Source organism: Coregonus clupeaformis, chromosome 37 (genome assembly GCF_020615455.1).
Source record: "Coregonus clupeaformis isolate EN_2021a chromosome 37, ASM2061545v1, whole genome shotgun sequence".
NCBI lineage: Eukaryota > Metazoa > Chordata > Actinopteri > Salmoniformes > Salmonidae > Coregonus > Coregonus clupeaformis.
Genome location: NC_059228.1, coordinates 3,341,513 through 3,357,294, shown reverse-complemented (window position 1 = coordinate 3,357,294; position 15,782 = coordinate 3,341,513). Strand labels below are relative to the sequence as shown.

General features: G+C 42.8%; 1 protein-coding gene across 25 annotated transcripts in view; it reads left to right on the top strand.

The window, feature by feature from the left end:
* Positions 1 to 15,782, top strand: part of LOC121553184 (actin-binding LIM protein 1) — a 124,452-nt gene that overhangs the window by 107,388 nt on the left and 1,282 nt on the right. For 22 of the 25 annotated variants that reach the window (XM_041866153.2, XM_041866165.2, XM_041866157.2 and 19 more), the window contains 5 exons: positions 10,945 to 10,997; positions 11,356 to 11,416; positions 11,774 to 11,781; positions 12,302 to 12,376; positions 15,553 to 15,633. In XM_041866153.2, coding sequence (XP_041722087.1) covers positions 10,945 to 10,997; positions 11,356 to 11,416; positions 11,774 to 11,781; positions 12,302 to 12,376; positions 15,553 to 15,633 — 278 coding nt within the window. The remainder of the gene's footprint in view (positions 1 to 10,944; positions 10,998 to 11,355; positions 11,417 to 11,773; positions 11,782 to 12,301; positions 12,377 to 15,552; positions 15,634 to 15,782) is intronic. The other 3 variants (XM_041866149.2, XM_041866148.2, XM_041866156.2) reach the window with 3 other exon arrangements.

Sequence of the window (15,782 nt, the reverse complement as noted above, 5' to 3'; positions counted from 1 at the left end):
ACCCCACACATACAGATAATTGTAAGGTACATCAGTCGAGCAGTGAATTTCAAACACAGATTAAACCACAAAGACCTATTGGTAGATGGGTAAAAAATAAAAAAGCAGACATTGAATATCCCTTTGAGCATGGTGAAGTTATTAATTACACTTTGGATGGTGTATCAATACACCCAGTCACTACAAAAATACAGGCTTACTTCCTAACTCAGTTGCCGGAGAGGAAGGAAACCGTTCGGGGATTTCACCATGAGGCCAATGGCAACTTTAAAACAGTTACAGATTAATGGCTGTGATAGGAGAAAACTGAGGATGGATCAACAGCATTGTACAGTAGTTACTCCACAATACTAAGATAAATGACAGAGTGAAAAGAAGGAAGCTTGACTAGAAAAAAAATATTCCAAAACATGCATCCTGTTTGCAATAAGGCGTAATAAAGTAAAATTGCAAAATAAATGAACTTTATGTTCTGAATACTAAGCGTTGCAAATCCAACACATCACTGAGTACCATTCTTCATATTTTCAAACATAGTGGTGGCTGCCTTATGTTATGGGTATGCTTGTTATCATTAAGGACTGGGGAGTTTTTCAGTGTAAAAAAGAAACAGAATAGAGCTAAGCACAGGCAAAATCCTAGAGGAAAACCTGGTTCAGTCTGCTGTATATTTGACCTTGTGTTTTAGGTTATTGTCCTGCTGAAAGGTGAATTTGTCTCCCAAGCAGACAAAAAAACATCACCCATAATGTTTTTTCCTGATAAAAATGCTCAGAATTTTATAAAATGTACTTTTTCTCTCATAACAAACTACCAGGAAGTCTGAAAAGACAGACCTTACCTTGGCGGGCGGTTTCTTGAAAATACATATGTCAAGCAAAATGGACCCAGTGAGCAGTGTTGCAGTGAGATTATCTCAAGCAAATTTGCTGATACACAAAGCAACTCAAACAACATTGAAATTGCATGCAACATCCAATCCTGTCATATATCACATCTTGGTTTCAGAAATGATTTGTATATCCAACTGTTTGGTTCTTGGAAAAGCATCAATATAGACAAAATGTTTGCTGTATAATTTAGCTAGCTAGCCCAAATGGAATTGTCATCACTGTTTTTCAAGCTAGCTTGCTAGTTCATCTTGTACAACTTCAGTTGAAACTTTACACGGTGAGGTCTGGGTATATACTGTATGTATATACAGTGCATTCGGAGAGTATTCAGACCCATTGACTTTTTCCACATTTTGTTACGTTACAGCCTTAATCTAAAATGTATTAAATTCATTTTCTACACACAATACCCCATAATGACAAAGCGGCACACACCTGTCTATATAAGGTCCCACAGTTGACAGTGCATGTCAGAGCAAAAACCAAGCCATGAGGTCGAAGGAATTGTCCGTAGAGCTCAGAGACAGGATTGTGTCGAGGCACAGGTCTGGGGAAGGGTATCAAACAATTTCTGCAGCATTGAAGGTCCCCAAGAACACAGTGGTCACCAAGGATCTTCCTAGAGGAGAACCTTCCAGAAGGACAACCATCTCTGCAGCACTCCACCAATCAGGCCTTTATGGTAGAGTGGCCAGATGGAAGCCACTCCTCAGTAAAAGACACATGACAGCCCTCTTGGAGTTTCCAAAAGGTTCCTAAAGGACATTCAGACCATGAGAAACAAGATTCTCTGGTCTGATGAAACCAAGTTTGAACTTTGGCCTGAATGCCAAGTATCATGTCTGGAGGCAACATTGACATTACATTTACATTTACATTTACGTCATTTAGCAGACGCTCTTATCCAGAGCGACTTACAAATAGGTGCATTCACCCTATAGCCAGTGGGATTACCACTTTACAATATCTTTTTTTTTTTTTTTTTTAGGAGGGGGGGTAGAAGGATTACTTTATCCTATCCCAGGTATTCCTTAAAGAGGTGGGGTTTCAAATGTCTCCGGAAGGTGGTGAGTGACTCTGCTGTCCTGGCGTCGTGAGGGAGCTTGTTCCACCATTGGGGTGCCAGAGCAGCGAACAGTTTTGACTGGGCTGAGCGGGAACAATGCTTCCGCAGAGGAAGGGGAGCCAGCAGGCCAGAGGTGGATGAACGCAATGCCCTCGTTTGGATGTAGGGACTGATCAGAGCCTGAAGGTACAGAGGTGCCGATCCCCTCACAGCTCCATAGGCAAGCACCATGGTCTTGTAACAGATGCGAGCTTCAACTGGAAGCCAGTGGAGTGTGCGGAGGAGCGGGGTGACGTGAGAGAACTTGGGAAGGTTGAACACCAGACGGGCTGCGGCATTCTGGATGAGTTGTAGGGGTTTAATGGCACAGGCAGGGAGCCCAGCCAACAGCGAGTTGCAGTAATCCAGACGGGAGATGACAAGTGCCTGGATTAGGACCTGTGCCGCTTCCTGTGTAAGGCAGGGTCGTACTCTCCGAATGTTGTAGAGCATGAACCTGCAGGATCGGGTCACCGCCTTGATGTTAGCGGAGAACGACAGGGTGTTGTCCAGGGTCACGCCAAGGCTCTTCGCACTCTGGGAGGAGGACACAACGGAGTTGTCAACCGTGATGGCGAGATCATGGAACGGGCAGTCCTTCCCCGGGAGGAAGAGCAGCTCCGTCTTGCCAAGGTTCAGCTTGAGGTGGTGATCCGTCATCCATACTGATATGTCTGCCAGACATGCAGAGATGCGATTCGCCACCTGGTTATCAGACGGGGGAAAGGAGAAGATGAGTTGTGTATCGTCAGCGTAGCAATGATAGGAGAGGCCATGTGAGGATATGACAGAGCCAAGTGACTTGGTGTATAGGGAGAATAGGAGAGGGCCTAGAACTGAGCCCTGGGGGACGCCAGTGGTGAGAGCACGTGGTGCGGAGACAGCTTCTCGCCACGCCACTTGGTAGGAGCGACCGGTCAGGTAGGACGCGATCCAGGAGTGAGCCGCGCCGGAGATGCCCAGCTCGGAGAGGGTGGAGAGGAGGATCTGATGGTTCACAGTATCAAAGGCAGCAGACAGGTCTAGAAGGACAAGAGCAGAGGAGAGAGAGTTGGCTCTCCGCACTGCTAAAGCTTCCGTGACACAGAGAAGAGCAGTCTCCGTTGAATGACCAGTCCTGAAACCTGACTGGTTTGGATCAAGAAGGTCATTCTGAGAGAGATAGCAAGAGAGTTGGCTAAAGACGGCACGCTCAATAGTTTTGGAAAGAAAAGAAAGAAGGGATACTGGTCTGTAGTTGTTGACATCAGTGGGATCGAGTGTTGGTTTTTTGAGAAGGGGTGCAACTCTCGCTCTCTTGAAGATGGAAGGGACATAGCCAGCGGTCAAGGATGAGTTGATCAGCGAGGTGAGGTAGGGGAGAAGGTCACCGGAGATGGTCTGGAGAAGAGAGGAGGGGATGGGGTCAAGCGGGCAGGTTGTTGGGCGGCCTGCAGTCACAAGTCGCAAGATTTTATCTGGAGAGAGAGGGGAGAAAGAAGTCAAAGCATAGGGTAGGGCAGTGTGAGCAGGACCAGCAGTGTCATTAGACTTAACAAACGAGGATCGGATGTCGTCAACCTTCTTTTCAAAGTGGTTGACGAAGTCATCCACAGAGAGAGAGGAGGAGGGGGGGATTCAGCAGGGAGGAGAATGTGGCAAAGAGCTTCCTAGGGTTAGAGGCAGATGCTTGGAATTTAGAGTGGTAGAAAGTGGCCTTAGCAGCAGAAACAGATGAAGAAAATGTAGAGAGGAGGGAGTGAAAAGATGCCAGGTCGGCAGGGAGTTTAGTTTTCTTCCATTTCCGCTCCGCTGCCCGGAGAAACCTGGCACCATCCATACGGTGAAGTATGGTGGTGGCAGCATCATGCTGTGGGGATGTTTTTCAGTGGCAGGGACTGGAAGACTAGTCTGGATCAAGGGAAATATGAACGGAGCAAAGTACAGAGATCCTTGATGAAAACCTGCTCCAGCGCGCCCAGGACCTCAGACTGGGGTGAAGGTTCTCCTTCCAACAGGACAACGACCCTAAGCACACAGCCAAGACAACATAGGAGTGCGTTCGGGACAAGTCTCTGAATGTCCTTGAGTGGCCCAGCCAGAACCCTGACTTGAACCCAAACGAACATCTCTGGAGAGACCTGAAAATAGCTGTGCATTGACGCTCCCCATCCAACCTGACAGAGCTTGAGAGGATCTGCAGAGAAGAATGGGAGAAACACCCAAATACAGGTGTGCCAAGCTTGTAGCGTCGTCATACCCAAGAAGAATCGAGGCTGTAATCGCTGCCAAAGGTGCTTCAACAAAGTACTGAGTAAAGGGTCTGAATAATTACAGTGGGGAGAACAAGTATTTGATACACTGCCGATTTTGCAGGTTTTCCTACTTACAAAGCATGTAGAGGTCTGTAATTTTTATCATAGGTACACTTCAACTGTGAGAGACGGAATCTAAAACAAAAATCCAGAAAATCACGTTGTATGATTTTTAAGTAATTAATTTGCATTTTATTGCATGACATAAGTATTTGATCACCTACCAACCAGTAAGAATTCCGGCTCTCACAGACCTGTTAGTTTTTCTTTAAGAAGCCCTCCTTTTCTCCACTCATTACCGGTATTAACTGCACCTGTTTGAACTCGTTACCTGTATAAAAGACACCTGTCCACACACTCAATCAAACAGACTCCAACCTCTCCACAATGGCCAAGACCAGAGAGCTGTGTAAGGACATCAGGGATAAAATTGTAGACCTGCACAAGGCTGGGATGGGCTACAAGACAATAGGCAAGCAGCTTGGTGAGAAGGCAACAACTGTTGCCGCAATTATTAGAAAATGGAAGAAGTTCAAGATGACGGTCAATCAACCTCGGTCTGGGGTTCCATGCAAGATCTCACCTCGTGGGGCATCAATGATCATGAGGAAGGTGAGGGATCAGCCCAGAACTACACGGCAGGACCTGGTCAATGACCTGAAGAGAGCTGGGACCACAGTCTCAAAGAAAACCATTAGTAACACACTACGCCGTCATGGATTAAAATCCTGCAGCGCACGCAAGGTCCCCCTGCTCAAGCCAGCGCATGTCCAGGCCCGTCTGAAGTTTGCCAATGACCATCTGGATGATCCAGAGGAGGAATGGGAGAAGGTCATGTGGTCTGATGAGACAAAAATATAGCTTTTTGGTCCAAACTCCACTCGCCGTGTTTGGAGGAAGTAGAAAGATGAGTACAACCCCAAGAACACCATCCCAACTGTGAAGCATGGAGGTGGAAACATCATTCTTTGGGGATGCTTTTCTGCAAAGGGGACAGGACGACTGCACCGTATTGAGGGGAGGATGGATGGGGCCATGTATCGCGAGATCTTGGCCAACAACCTCCTTCCCTCAGTAAGAGCATTGAAGATGGGTCGTGGCTGGGTCTTCCAACATGACAACGACCCGAAACACACAGCCAGGGCAACTAAGGAGTGGCTCCGTAAGAAGCATCTCAAGTTCCTGGAGTGGCCTAGCCTGTCTCCAGACCTGAACCCAATAGAAAATCTTTGGAGGGAGCTGAAAGTCTGTATTTCCCAGCGACAGCCCCAAAACCTGAAGGATCTGGAGAAGGTCTGTATGGAGGAGTGGGCCAAAATCCCTGCTGCAGTGTGTGCAAACCTGGTCAAGACCTACAGGAAATGTATGATCCCTGTAATTGCAAACAAAGGTTTCTGTACCAAATATTAAGTTCTGCTTTTCTGATGTATCAAATACTTATGTCATGCAATAAAATGCAAACTAATTGCTTAAAAATCATACAATGTGATTTTCTGGATTTTAGATTCCGTCTCTCACAGTTGTAGTGTACCTATGATAAAAAATTACAGACCTCTACATGCTTTGTAAGTAGGAAAACCTGCAAAATCGGCAGTGTATCAAATACTTGTTCTCCCCACTGTATATACATTTTTTATCTACAGTACCAGTCAAAAATGTGGACACACCTACTCATTCAAGGGCTTTTCATTATTTTAACTATTTTCTACATTATAGAATAATATATTCAAAACAATGAAATAACACATATGAAATCAAGATTTGAGATTCTTCAAAGTAGCCACCCTTTGACTTGATTACAGCTTTGGACACTCTCGGCATTCTCTCAGCCAGCTTCACCTGGAATGATTTTCCAACAGTCTTGAAGTAGTACCCACATATGCTGAGCAATTTGTGAGGCCAGTTCGTCTGATAGCCCTTACACAGACTGGAGGTGTGTTGGGTCATTGTGCTGTTGAAAAACCAAATGATTGTCCCACTAAGCCCAAACCAGATGGGATGGCGTATCGCTGCAGAATGCTGTGGTAGCCATGCTGGTTAAGTGTGCCTTGAATTCTAAATAAATCACAGACAGTGTTACCAGCAAAGCACCCCCACACAATCACACCTCCTCCTCCATGCTTCACGGTGGGAAATACACTTGCAGAGATCATCTGTTCACCTACACTGCGTCTCACAAAGAAACAGCGGTTGGAACCAAAAATCTCCAATTTGGACTCCAGACCAAAGGACAGATTTCCACCGGTTTAATGTCCATTGCTCGTGTTTCCTGGCCCAAGCAAGTCTCTCCTTATTATTGGTGTCCTTTAGTAGTGGTTTCCTTGCAGCATTTCAATCATGAAGGCCTGATTCATGCAGTCTCCGCTGAACAGTTGATGTTGAGAAGTGTCTGTTACTTGAACTCTGTGAAGCACTTATTTGGAATGCAATTTCTGAGGCTGGTAACTCTAATGAACTTATCCTCTGCAGCAGAGGTACTTCTGGGTATTTTTTTCCTGTGGCGGTCATCATGAGAGCCAGTTTCATCATAGTGCTTGATGGTTTTTGCGGCTGCACAAAGTTCTTCACATTTTCCGGATTGACTGTCTTATAGTAATGATGGACTGTTGTTTCTCTTTGATTATTTGAGCTGTTCTTGCCATAATATGGACTTGGTCTTTTACCAAATAGGGCTATCTTCTGTATACCACCCCTACCTTGTCACAACACAACGGATTGTTTCAAACGCATTAAGAAGGAAATAAATCCCACAAATTAACTTTTAAGAAGGCACACCTGTTAATTGAAATGCTTTCCAGGTGACTACCTCATGAATCTGGTTGAGAGAATGCCAATAGTGTGTAAAGCTGTCATCAATGCAAAGGGTGGCTACTTTGAAGAATCTCAAATATAAAATATATTTTGATTTGTTTAAAACTGTTTTGGTTACTACATGATTCCATATGTGTTATTTCATAGTTTTGATGTCTTCACTATTATTCTACAATGTAAAAAATGTAAAAATAAAGACAAACCCTGGAATGAGTAGGTGTATCCAATCCTTTGACTGGTACTGTATATAAATTAGCTAAAATGTCTAAAAAACAGTTTTGCTTTGTCATTATTGGGTGTTGTGTGTAGATTGATGAGGGAAAAAATAAATGTAATACATTTTAGAATAAGGCTGTAACGAAACAAAATATGGAAAAAGTAAAGGGGTCTGAATACTTTCTCATTCCAAAATCATGGGCATTAATATGGAGTTGGTCCCCCCCTTTGCTGCTATAACAACCTCCACTCTTCTGGAAGGTGTTCCACTAGATGATGGAACATTGCTGCGGAGACTTGCTTCCATTCAGCCACAAGAGCATTAGTGAGGTCGGGCTCGCAGTCTGAGTTCCAATTCATCCCAAAGATGTTCGATGGGGTTGAGGTCAGGGCTCAGGGGCATTGTCATGCTGAAACAGGAAAGGGCCTTCCCCAAACTGTTACCACAAAGTTGGAAGCACAGAATCATCTAGAATGTCATTGTATGTTCTAGCATTGCTGATCTTATGCTTGTGTTCGGCTTCTCCGCCATGGAAACCCATTTCATGAAGCTCCCGATGAACAGTTATTGTGCTGACATTGCTTCCAGAGGCAGTTTAGAACTCGGTAGTAAGTGTTGCAACCGAGGACAGATTATTTTTACACCCTACGCGCTTCAGCACTCAGCGGTCCCGTTCTTTGAGCTTGTGTGGCCTACCACTTTGCGGCTGAGCCTTTGTTGCTCCTAGATGTTTCCACTTCACAATAATAGCACTTACAGTTGACAGTGTTAGCTCTAGCAGGGCAGAAATTTGACAAACTGACTTGCTGGAAAGGTGGCATTCTATGACTGTGCCACATTGAAAGTCACTGAGCTCTTCAGTAAGGCCATTCTACTGCCAATGTTTGGCTATGGAGATTGCATGGCTGTGTGCTCAATTTAATACACCTGTCAGCAACGGGTATGCTGAAATAGCCGAATCCACTAATTTGAAGGTGTGTCCACATACTTCTGTATATATACATTTAGGGAAAAAAGTATTTGATCCCCTGCTGATTTTGTACGTTTGCCCACTGACAAAGAAATTATCAGTCTATACTTTTAATGGTAGGTTTATTTGAACAGTGAGAGACAGAATAACAACAAAAAAATCAATGTAAAAAATGTTATAAATTGATTTGCATTTTATTGAGGGAAATAAGTATTTGACCCCCTCTCAATAAGAAAAATTTCTGGCTCCCAGGTGTCTTTTATACAGGTAACGAGCTGAGATTAGGAGCACACTCTTAAAGGGAGTGCTCCTAATCTCAGTTTGTTACCTGTATAAAAGACACCTGTCCACAGAAGCAATCAATCAATCAGATTCCAAACTCTCCACCATGGCCAAGACCAAAGAGCTCTCCAAGGATGTCAGGGACAAGATTGTAGACCTACACAAGGCTGGAATGGGCTACAAGACCATCGCCAAGCAGCTTGGTGAGAAGGTGACAACAGTTGGTGCGATTATTCGCAAATGGAAGAAACACAAAAGTACTGTCAATCTCCCTCGGCCTGGGGCTCCATGCAAGATCTCACCTCGTGGAGTTGCAATGATCATGAGAACGGTGAGGAATCAGCCCAGAACTACACGGGAGGATCTTGTCAATGATCTCAAGGCAGCTGGGACCATAGTCACCAAGAAAACAATTGGTAACACACTACGCCGTGAAGGACTGAAATCCTGCAGCATTAAGGTCCTGGAGTGGCCTAGCCAGTCTCCAGACCTTAATCCCATAGAAAATCTGTGGAGGGAGCTCAAGGTTCGAGTTGCCAAACGTCAGCCTCGAAACCTTAATGACTTGGAGAAGATCTGCAAAGAGGAGTGGGACAAAATCCCTCCTGAGATGTGTGCAAACCTGGTGGCCAACTACAAGAAACGTCTGACCTCTGTGATTGCCAACAAGGGTTTTGCTACCAAGTACTAAGTAATGTTTTGCAGAGGGGTCAAATACTTATTTCCCTCATTAAAATGCAAATCTTTATAACATTTTTGACATGCGTTTTTCTTGATTGTTTTGTTGTTATTCTGTCTCTCACTGTTCAAATAAACCTACCATAAAAAATATAGACTGATCATGTCTTTGTCAGTGGGCAAACGTACAAAATCAGCAGGGAATCAAATACTTTTTTCCCTCACTGTATTGTATATACTGCCAGACAATGTTTGTATATCATGACTATCAATGATGTCAATAAGTTTGTATGAATCTTCCGTTTGGCATGTCTCTTCATGTAATGACAGGACAACTGGGTCAGAGTTTTGGGAAACCTTTCCCCGCTTTTGTTCCATGCTGGCTGAAGACCTAGCTAGCCAGTTAATAGTTAACACCAGACATAGATGAAAGCAGAAACCTATTAGTATATTTTCCTTAGATTACTAGGGAAAACCTCTAATTATATTTGTTGAAACGCTGAATTAAAAGTTTGGCACCAGTGGTCTAGCTAACTAGCTATGTAAACCACACCCCTCTGAGAACACGCCTTCTGCGATGTTGGATACAAGGTGGTACTTATTCAAATTAGGTAAGAGAATAAGAAGTGACCATTGGTGTATGAAAATTAGGCTTTTTGTGATGTCACAAAAAGTTCTTAATAATCCTGCCTCCTGAATCCAAGTGTTTGATGTGGGGGAGGGGACCAGTAACTTTATGATCAAACTTGATCAATGTGGAAGCAACAGTCATTTTTCATACTTTGGTAGTTCTACTTTGATCTGGTTTCATCCAAATATCATCCAAATTCATGAAAAACATACACTTTTCAAAGTGTTGACAAACTAATTCCCTAACACCATGGGTGTTGCAAATTCCGACATAAATTAAAACTGTATGAGAGTAGATGCTGTTACCCTTTTTTAGTGTTAGGGAATAACACATGTAGTGTTACAGTATTTTTTGGCGTGTTGTTTTAACACTGTAGGGTGTAATGTCTTATTTGCATTTTTCCCAGCATGCCTTTTGAGTGAGTGTGAGAGATACCCACCCATGACTGTGTTTGTTTGTTACAGACACATGGTTGTTTTATTCATTAACTTCTAGTCTTGAAGCGTTCACCAAGTGACTGCCTAAGTGTTTGAATTAAAACAAAATCCTTTATGACCATGTGTAATTGCATAAGGCCTTTAGTTACCTTGACATTGTGGTCTGAAAGTCCAGGGTCATGGGCCACATCGGACCTGAAAGTCACAAAATGCTGGTTTGTGAAGTCATTATGAATTCCAGCCAGAGGTAGGATAGCCAACAATTGGAATATTTTATGACCCACAATCTGCCTTAAGAATGACTGATATGGTGAAAGACAAGACTACCTAAACCATCTAAGCTGGAACAACCATCTCATTAACAGGTGCAATAAATCCAACCCCTTACAGATTGGATGAACTTAGAAAAATGTAAATTACTTATCTTTGTATAGTATAAAATCAACTAATCAATCAATGTGCATGCAGAAACATAGATATTAAAACAAACTATAAACTTTTTACTTCAACACCGAGATTTTAACACTTGCAAATTTGCTGTGCATGAACAATTCAAACTAAAGGGCAGCCAAATTGTGCTTAGATGTTTCAGCGAAATGATGCTTACCATAGTTTCAACTTTTCAGATGATTCCAAAACTTCATCGCTGCCTGGTTATGGACGGAATGGATTACACCGGGTAAGATCAGACACTTCACTTGTCAGATGTCACAACTTGATTAAATCCAACAAAATCGATCGAATTAATATATGATTAATGTGGATGGTTTCCACTTATAGGCTATGACGGCAGCAGGTAGTCTAGCGGTTAAGAGTGTTGAGTCAGTAACCAAAAGGTCACTGGTTCGAATCCCTGAGCCGACTAGGTGAAGAATCTGTTGACGTGCCCTTGAGCAAGGCACTTAACCCTAATTTCTGCTATAAAACATTCTGGATGAGATTGTCTGCTAAAATGTGAATGACTGATAAAGTGTTGTTGATCATATTGTTCATATAAATATGTCGTTGTTATTACAATACTGTTTCTGCCTCTGCAGCCTCAGTCCACAGATTTCACTCAGTACAACAGCCATGGGGACATGTGTGGGGGAGGAAGAGGTGAGTGTTGTTCACCAAATAAAGCTGTGGTTATATTCACAGCTACTTCTACGATTTCAATATTCTTAAAGCTACAATCTGGGATTAGCTTTTCACCAAAATGACAGCCCCGCCCCTTGTTTTGGTATACAGCTGAGAAATGGGGCTTGGGAAAATGTAACCCCTCCCAGATCCCAGATTGTACCTTTAACCGATTATTCACATAAATAATTCATAACTATTTTTTATAATAAGCCACCCAATTATTGAGAAGTCAGATTTGGAAATAATGTAGTACTTCTTTCAGATATAAATGATAAATGGTACAGGAAAAACATTAACTGTGAGTCTCATTTTCTGTCCCATTTTGTCTTGCAGAGTTTCAGGTATGTCTCTCATTTGCTTATTCACAAATGCCTTTCATTATCCCTTTAATTTTGCATGTGTTTGCTCACTCATTATTCCCAGGATCGCAAACCTTATGTTGTTCTGAATGTCAACCCACACCTGCTAAATGCCTGCATCACTGTTGGCTATCCCAAACTGTAGTGATTGCATTGCTGTGATCCTGCATGCTCCTACCTTGGAACACATACAACACTGCTTTAGTTACATATTCAATTGCAAACCGTAACAGTCCTCTAGACTGTGAGAGGTGGAGGTGTCACAAGTGTAGAAGCCATTGAGATTAATTGTATTAAAATAATGCCAATCTTTGAAAGCCAAAACCCATTACCCAAAGAGACAGACAAATGTACTGCAGTGACCATATGTTACAAGTATATTGCTCTATATAATAATACGATACAGTAGCTGGGCTCGTGGTAGCTATAGTAGATAGCTATGCTAGATATATCTCAGTTCCATACCACTATATTACATGTGTGTATATGTTCTATCCTGTAGCACATAAGGGATGGCTGTGCCGCAGTCACAAGAATGGACAGGGGAGTATCTATGCCTAATATGTTGGAACCAAAAGCAAGTATCTTATTTCTTTATATAAAAAAAAAGATTTACCTGATGATCTCTGAGCTGTATGTAGAGCTAGAGCTGTACAGGCGTGGTCAAAAGTTTTGAGATTGACACAAGCATTGGTCTTCACAAAGTTTGCTGCTTCAGTGTTTTTTTTTTTTTTTTTGTCAGATGTTACTATGGTATACTGAAGTATAATTACAAGCATTCCATAAGTGTCAAAGGCTTTTATTGACAATTACATTAACTTTATGCAAAGTGTCAATATTTGCAGTGTTGACCCTTCTTTTTCATGACCTCTGCAATCCGCCCTGCCATGCTGTCAATTAACTTCTGGGCCACATCCTGACTGATGGCAGCCCATTCTTGCATAATCAATGCTTGGAGTTTGTCAGAATTTGTGGGGTTTTCTTTGTCCACCCGCCACTTGAGGATTGACCACAAGTTCTCAATGGGATTAAGGTCTGGGGAGTTTCCTGGCCATGGACCCAACATTTTGATGTTTTGTTCCCCGAGACACTTAGTTATCACTTTTGCCTCATGGCAAGGTGCTCCATCATGCTGGAAAAGGCATTGTTCGTCACCAAACTGTTCTTGGATGGTTGGGAGAAGTTGCTCTCGGAGGATGTGTTGGTACCATTCTTTATTCATGGCTGTGTTCTTAGGCAAAATTTTGAGTGAGCCCACTCCCTTGGCTGAGAAGCAACCCCACACATGAATGGTCTCAGGATGCTTTACTGTTGGCATGACACAGGACCGATGGTAGCGCTCACCTTGTCTTCCCCGGACAAGCTTTTTTCCGGATGCCCCAAACAATCGGAAAGGGGATTAATCAGAGAAAATGACTTTACCCCAGTCCTCAGCAGTCCAATCCCTGTACCTTTTGCAGAATATCAGTCTGTCCCTGATGTATTTCCTGGAGATTAGTGGCTTCCTCGCTGCCCTTCTTGACACCAGGCCATCCTCCAAAAGTCTTCGCTTCACTGTGCGCGCAGATGCACTCACACCTGCCTGCTGCCATTCCTGAGCAAGCTCTGCACTGGTGGTGCCCCAATCCCGCAGCTGAATCAACTTTAGGAGACGGTCCTGGCGCTTGCTGGACTTTCTTGGGCGCCCTGAAGCCTTCTTCACAACAATTGAACCTCTCTCCTTGAAGTTCTTGATGATCCGATAACTGGTTGATTTAGGTGCAATCTTACTAGCAGCAATATCCTTGCCTGTGAAGCCCTTTTTGTGCAAAGCAATGATGATGGCACGTGTTTCCTTGCAGGTAACCATGGTTAACAGAGGAAGAACAATGATTTCAAGCACCACCCTCCTTTTAAAGCTTCCAGTCTGTTATTCTAACTCAATCAGCATGACAGAGTGATATCCAGCCTTGTCCTCGTCAACACTCTCACCTGTGTTAACGAGAGAATCACTGACATGATGTCAGCTGGTCCTTTTGTGGCAGGGCTGAAATGCAGTGGAAATGTTTTTTGGGGATTAAGTTCATTTTCATGGCAAAGAGGGACTTTGCAATTAATTGCAATTCATCTGATCACTCTTCATGACATTCTGGAGTATATGCAAATTGCCATCATAAAACCTGAGGCAGCAGACTTTGTGAAAATTAATATTTGTGTCATTCTCAAAACTTTTGACCATGACTGTATGTGCCCTATCCTTATTAGTATATTTCACTGACATGCCAAGTTTTTAATATAGACTTCACTACAAAAATGAATATGCTGTATGCAACAAAAACGAATATGCTGAGTCAGTGGATAGTGAGCTCCAAGGTATATGACTGGTGGTGTGTCTCATAATATCACCACTAACTTACTTACAGTATGCAGCTGGTAGTCAGTTCCATCATAGGGTTCCTGTAACCAAAGTCAGCCCCTCTACAGTACTACATCTCCCATGAGGCTGTGGCTGTGCTGAAGTCCAGACAGGAGCTAGTGAAATGAGTCACCTCTTGCTTAGCATGCCATCTTCTCCATGCTCATTCGCACATCGCTTCAATACAGACTGTATGTAACATACAGTGGAAAATCCAACACCAAATGTATCTTTGAAATGACTCAGATCACTGTATACTTTTTGAAGGAGAGATACCTTCATTGTTGGATTTTCATGATTGGTGTGGCTATTATGAGTTGGCCAGACAGTGGAAAAAAGCAAAAAAATCACTCCTCTTGTTGCTTATTAGAGTATTGCAGTAAGAGCTTGCAAAACTCTCACTCTAAATTCATATGGATCTAGGTCTGTTTGTGTACTAGGCCTTAGCATAAGTTAGCTGTAAAGCCCACAGTATGGCAGCTTTCCAGGACTCGATAACTATGTCTTGAATTTTATTGAACAAAATAGTTTAACACTTAAAGTACTATATCTATTTTGTTACTTACTTACAAAATGTTAGGGTTACAGTTAGTTCTCTGGAAATGTGCATTTGTAGCCTAATCTTGTCCATTTATGTAGTCAGATATTCCAACATATTCACATTTTAACTGATATACATGTTTTGTTAATAATGAGAGCACAAATGCATGTACCTACACAACGATACTGGCATCATGCACCCCCCTATCAACTGATACCCTTATAGTTGAGCTCCCAGGCTCTTCAGCCCCATCCGCCCTCTTACAGCCCTCACTCACAATCTTCTGTCACAGTTGTTGTCCCTACACAGTGCTGTCTCAGACAAGACTATCAGTGTTGAACATGCTATAACTGTAAAAATGATGCCCTATCTAATCAAACGTGGATACCTGGTTTCTGTGGTATCTCTAAAATATGTCTGCATATGTCTGTCTGCAGCAATGAATGTGTGGATTCACAATAATTACAGCATAAACATGCTTTCTTTTCCATTTTGGATTTATTTCAAAAAGCTAGTATCCAGGTTCAATTGAATGGGGTCCTCAGTCAGTTTTTATAGCCCCTTGGTCTATCTTTCAACAGTTTCCTTTTGAAGCTTGATTCAGCATTGTCTTCCTTTACGATCCTTGCTATCCGGGATCCTTGGGATGTCCCTACCCCATTGATGTTGACATTTTAAATGGTTAAGGTAAGGGTTAGGGTTAAGGGTAGGTAAGGGTTATGGTTAAGGGTAGAGGTTAGGGTTTAGGGTAGGGACGTTCCAAGGAGCCTTGATAGCAATAACCCTTTCCATTACTGATGGGTGTCTCCCTTTGAAGGTCGTACCATATGAAATGCTCACGATAACCAGTAGAGGGCGAGCTAAACTGCCCAGGGAGGTGGACAGAACAAGACTGGAGGTATCATTTGATTTCTGCATGTGATGATAGATACTGGATTGTCTACTTTGTGTGCATGAATGCTACACAAATACCTAGCGAGGAAAGTACAGAATCCATAGCTCCATATAGCTTCTTGAGAGTTTTTCAATGACCTTATAGGAGCGTAA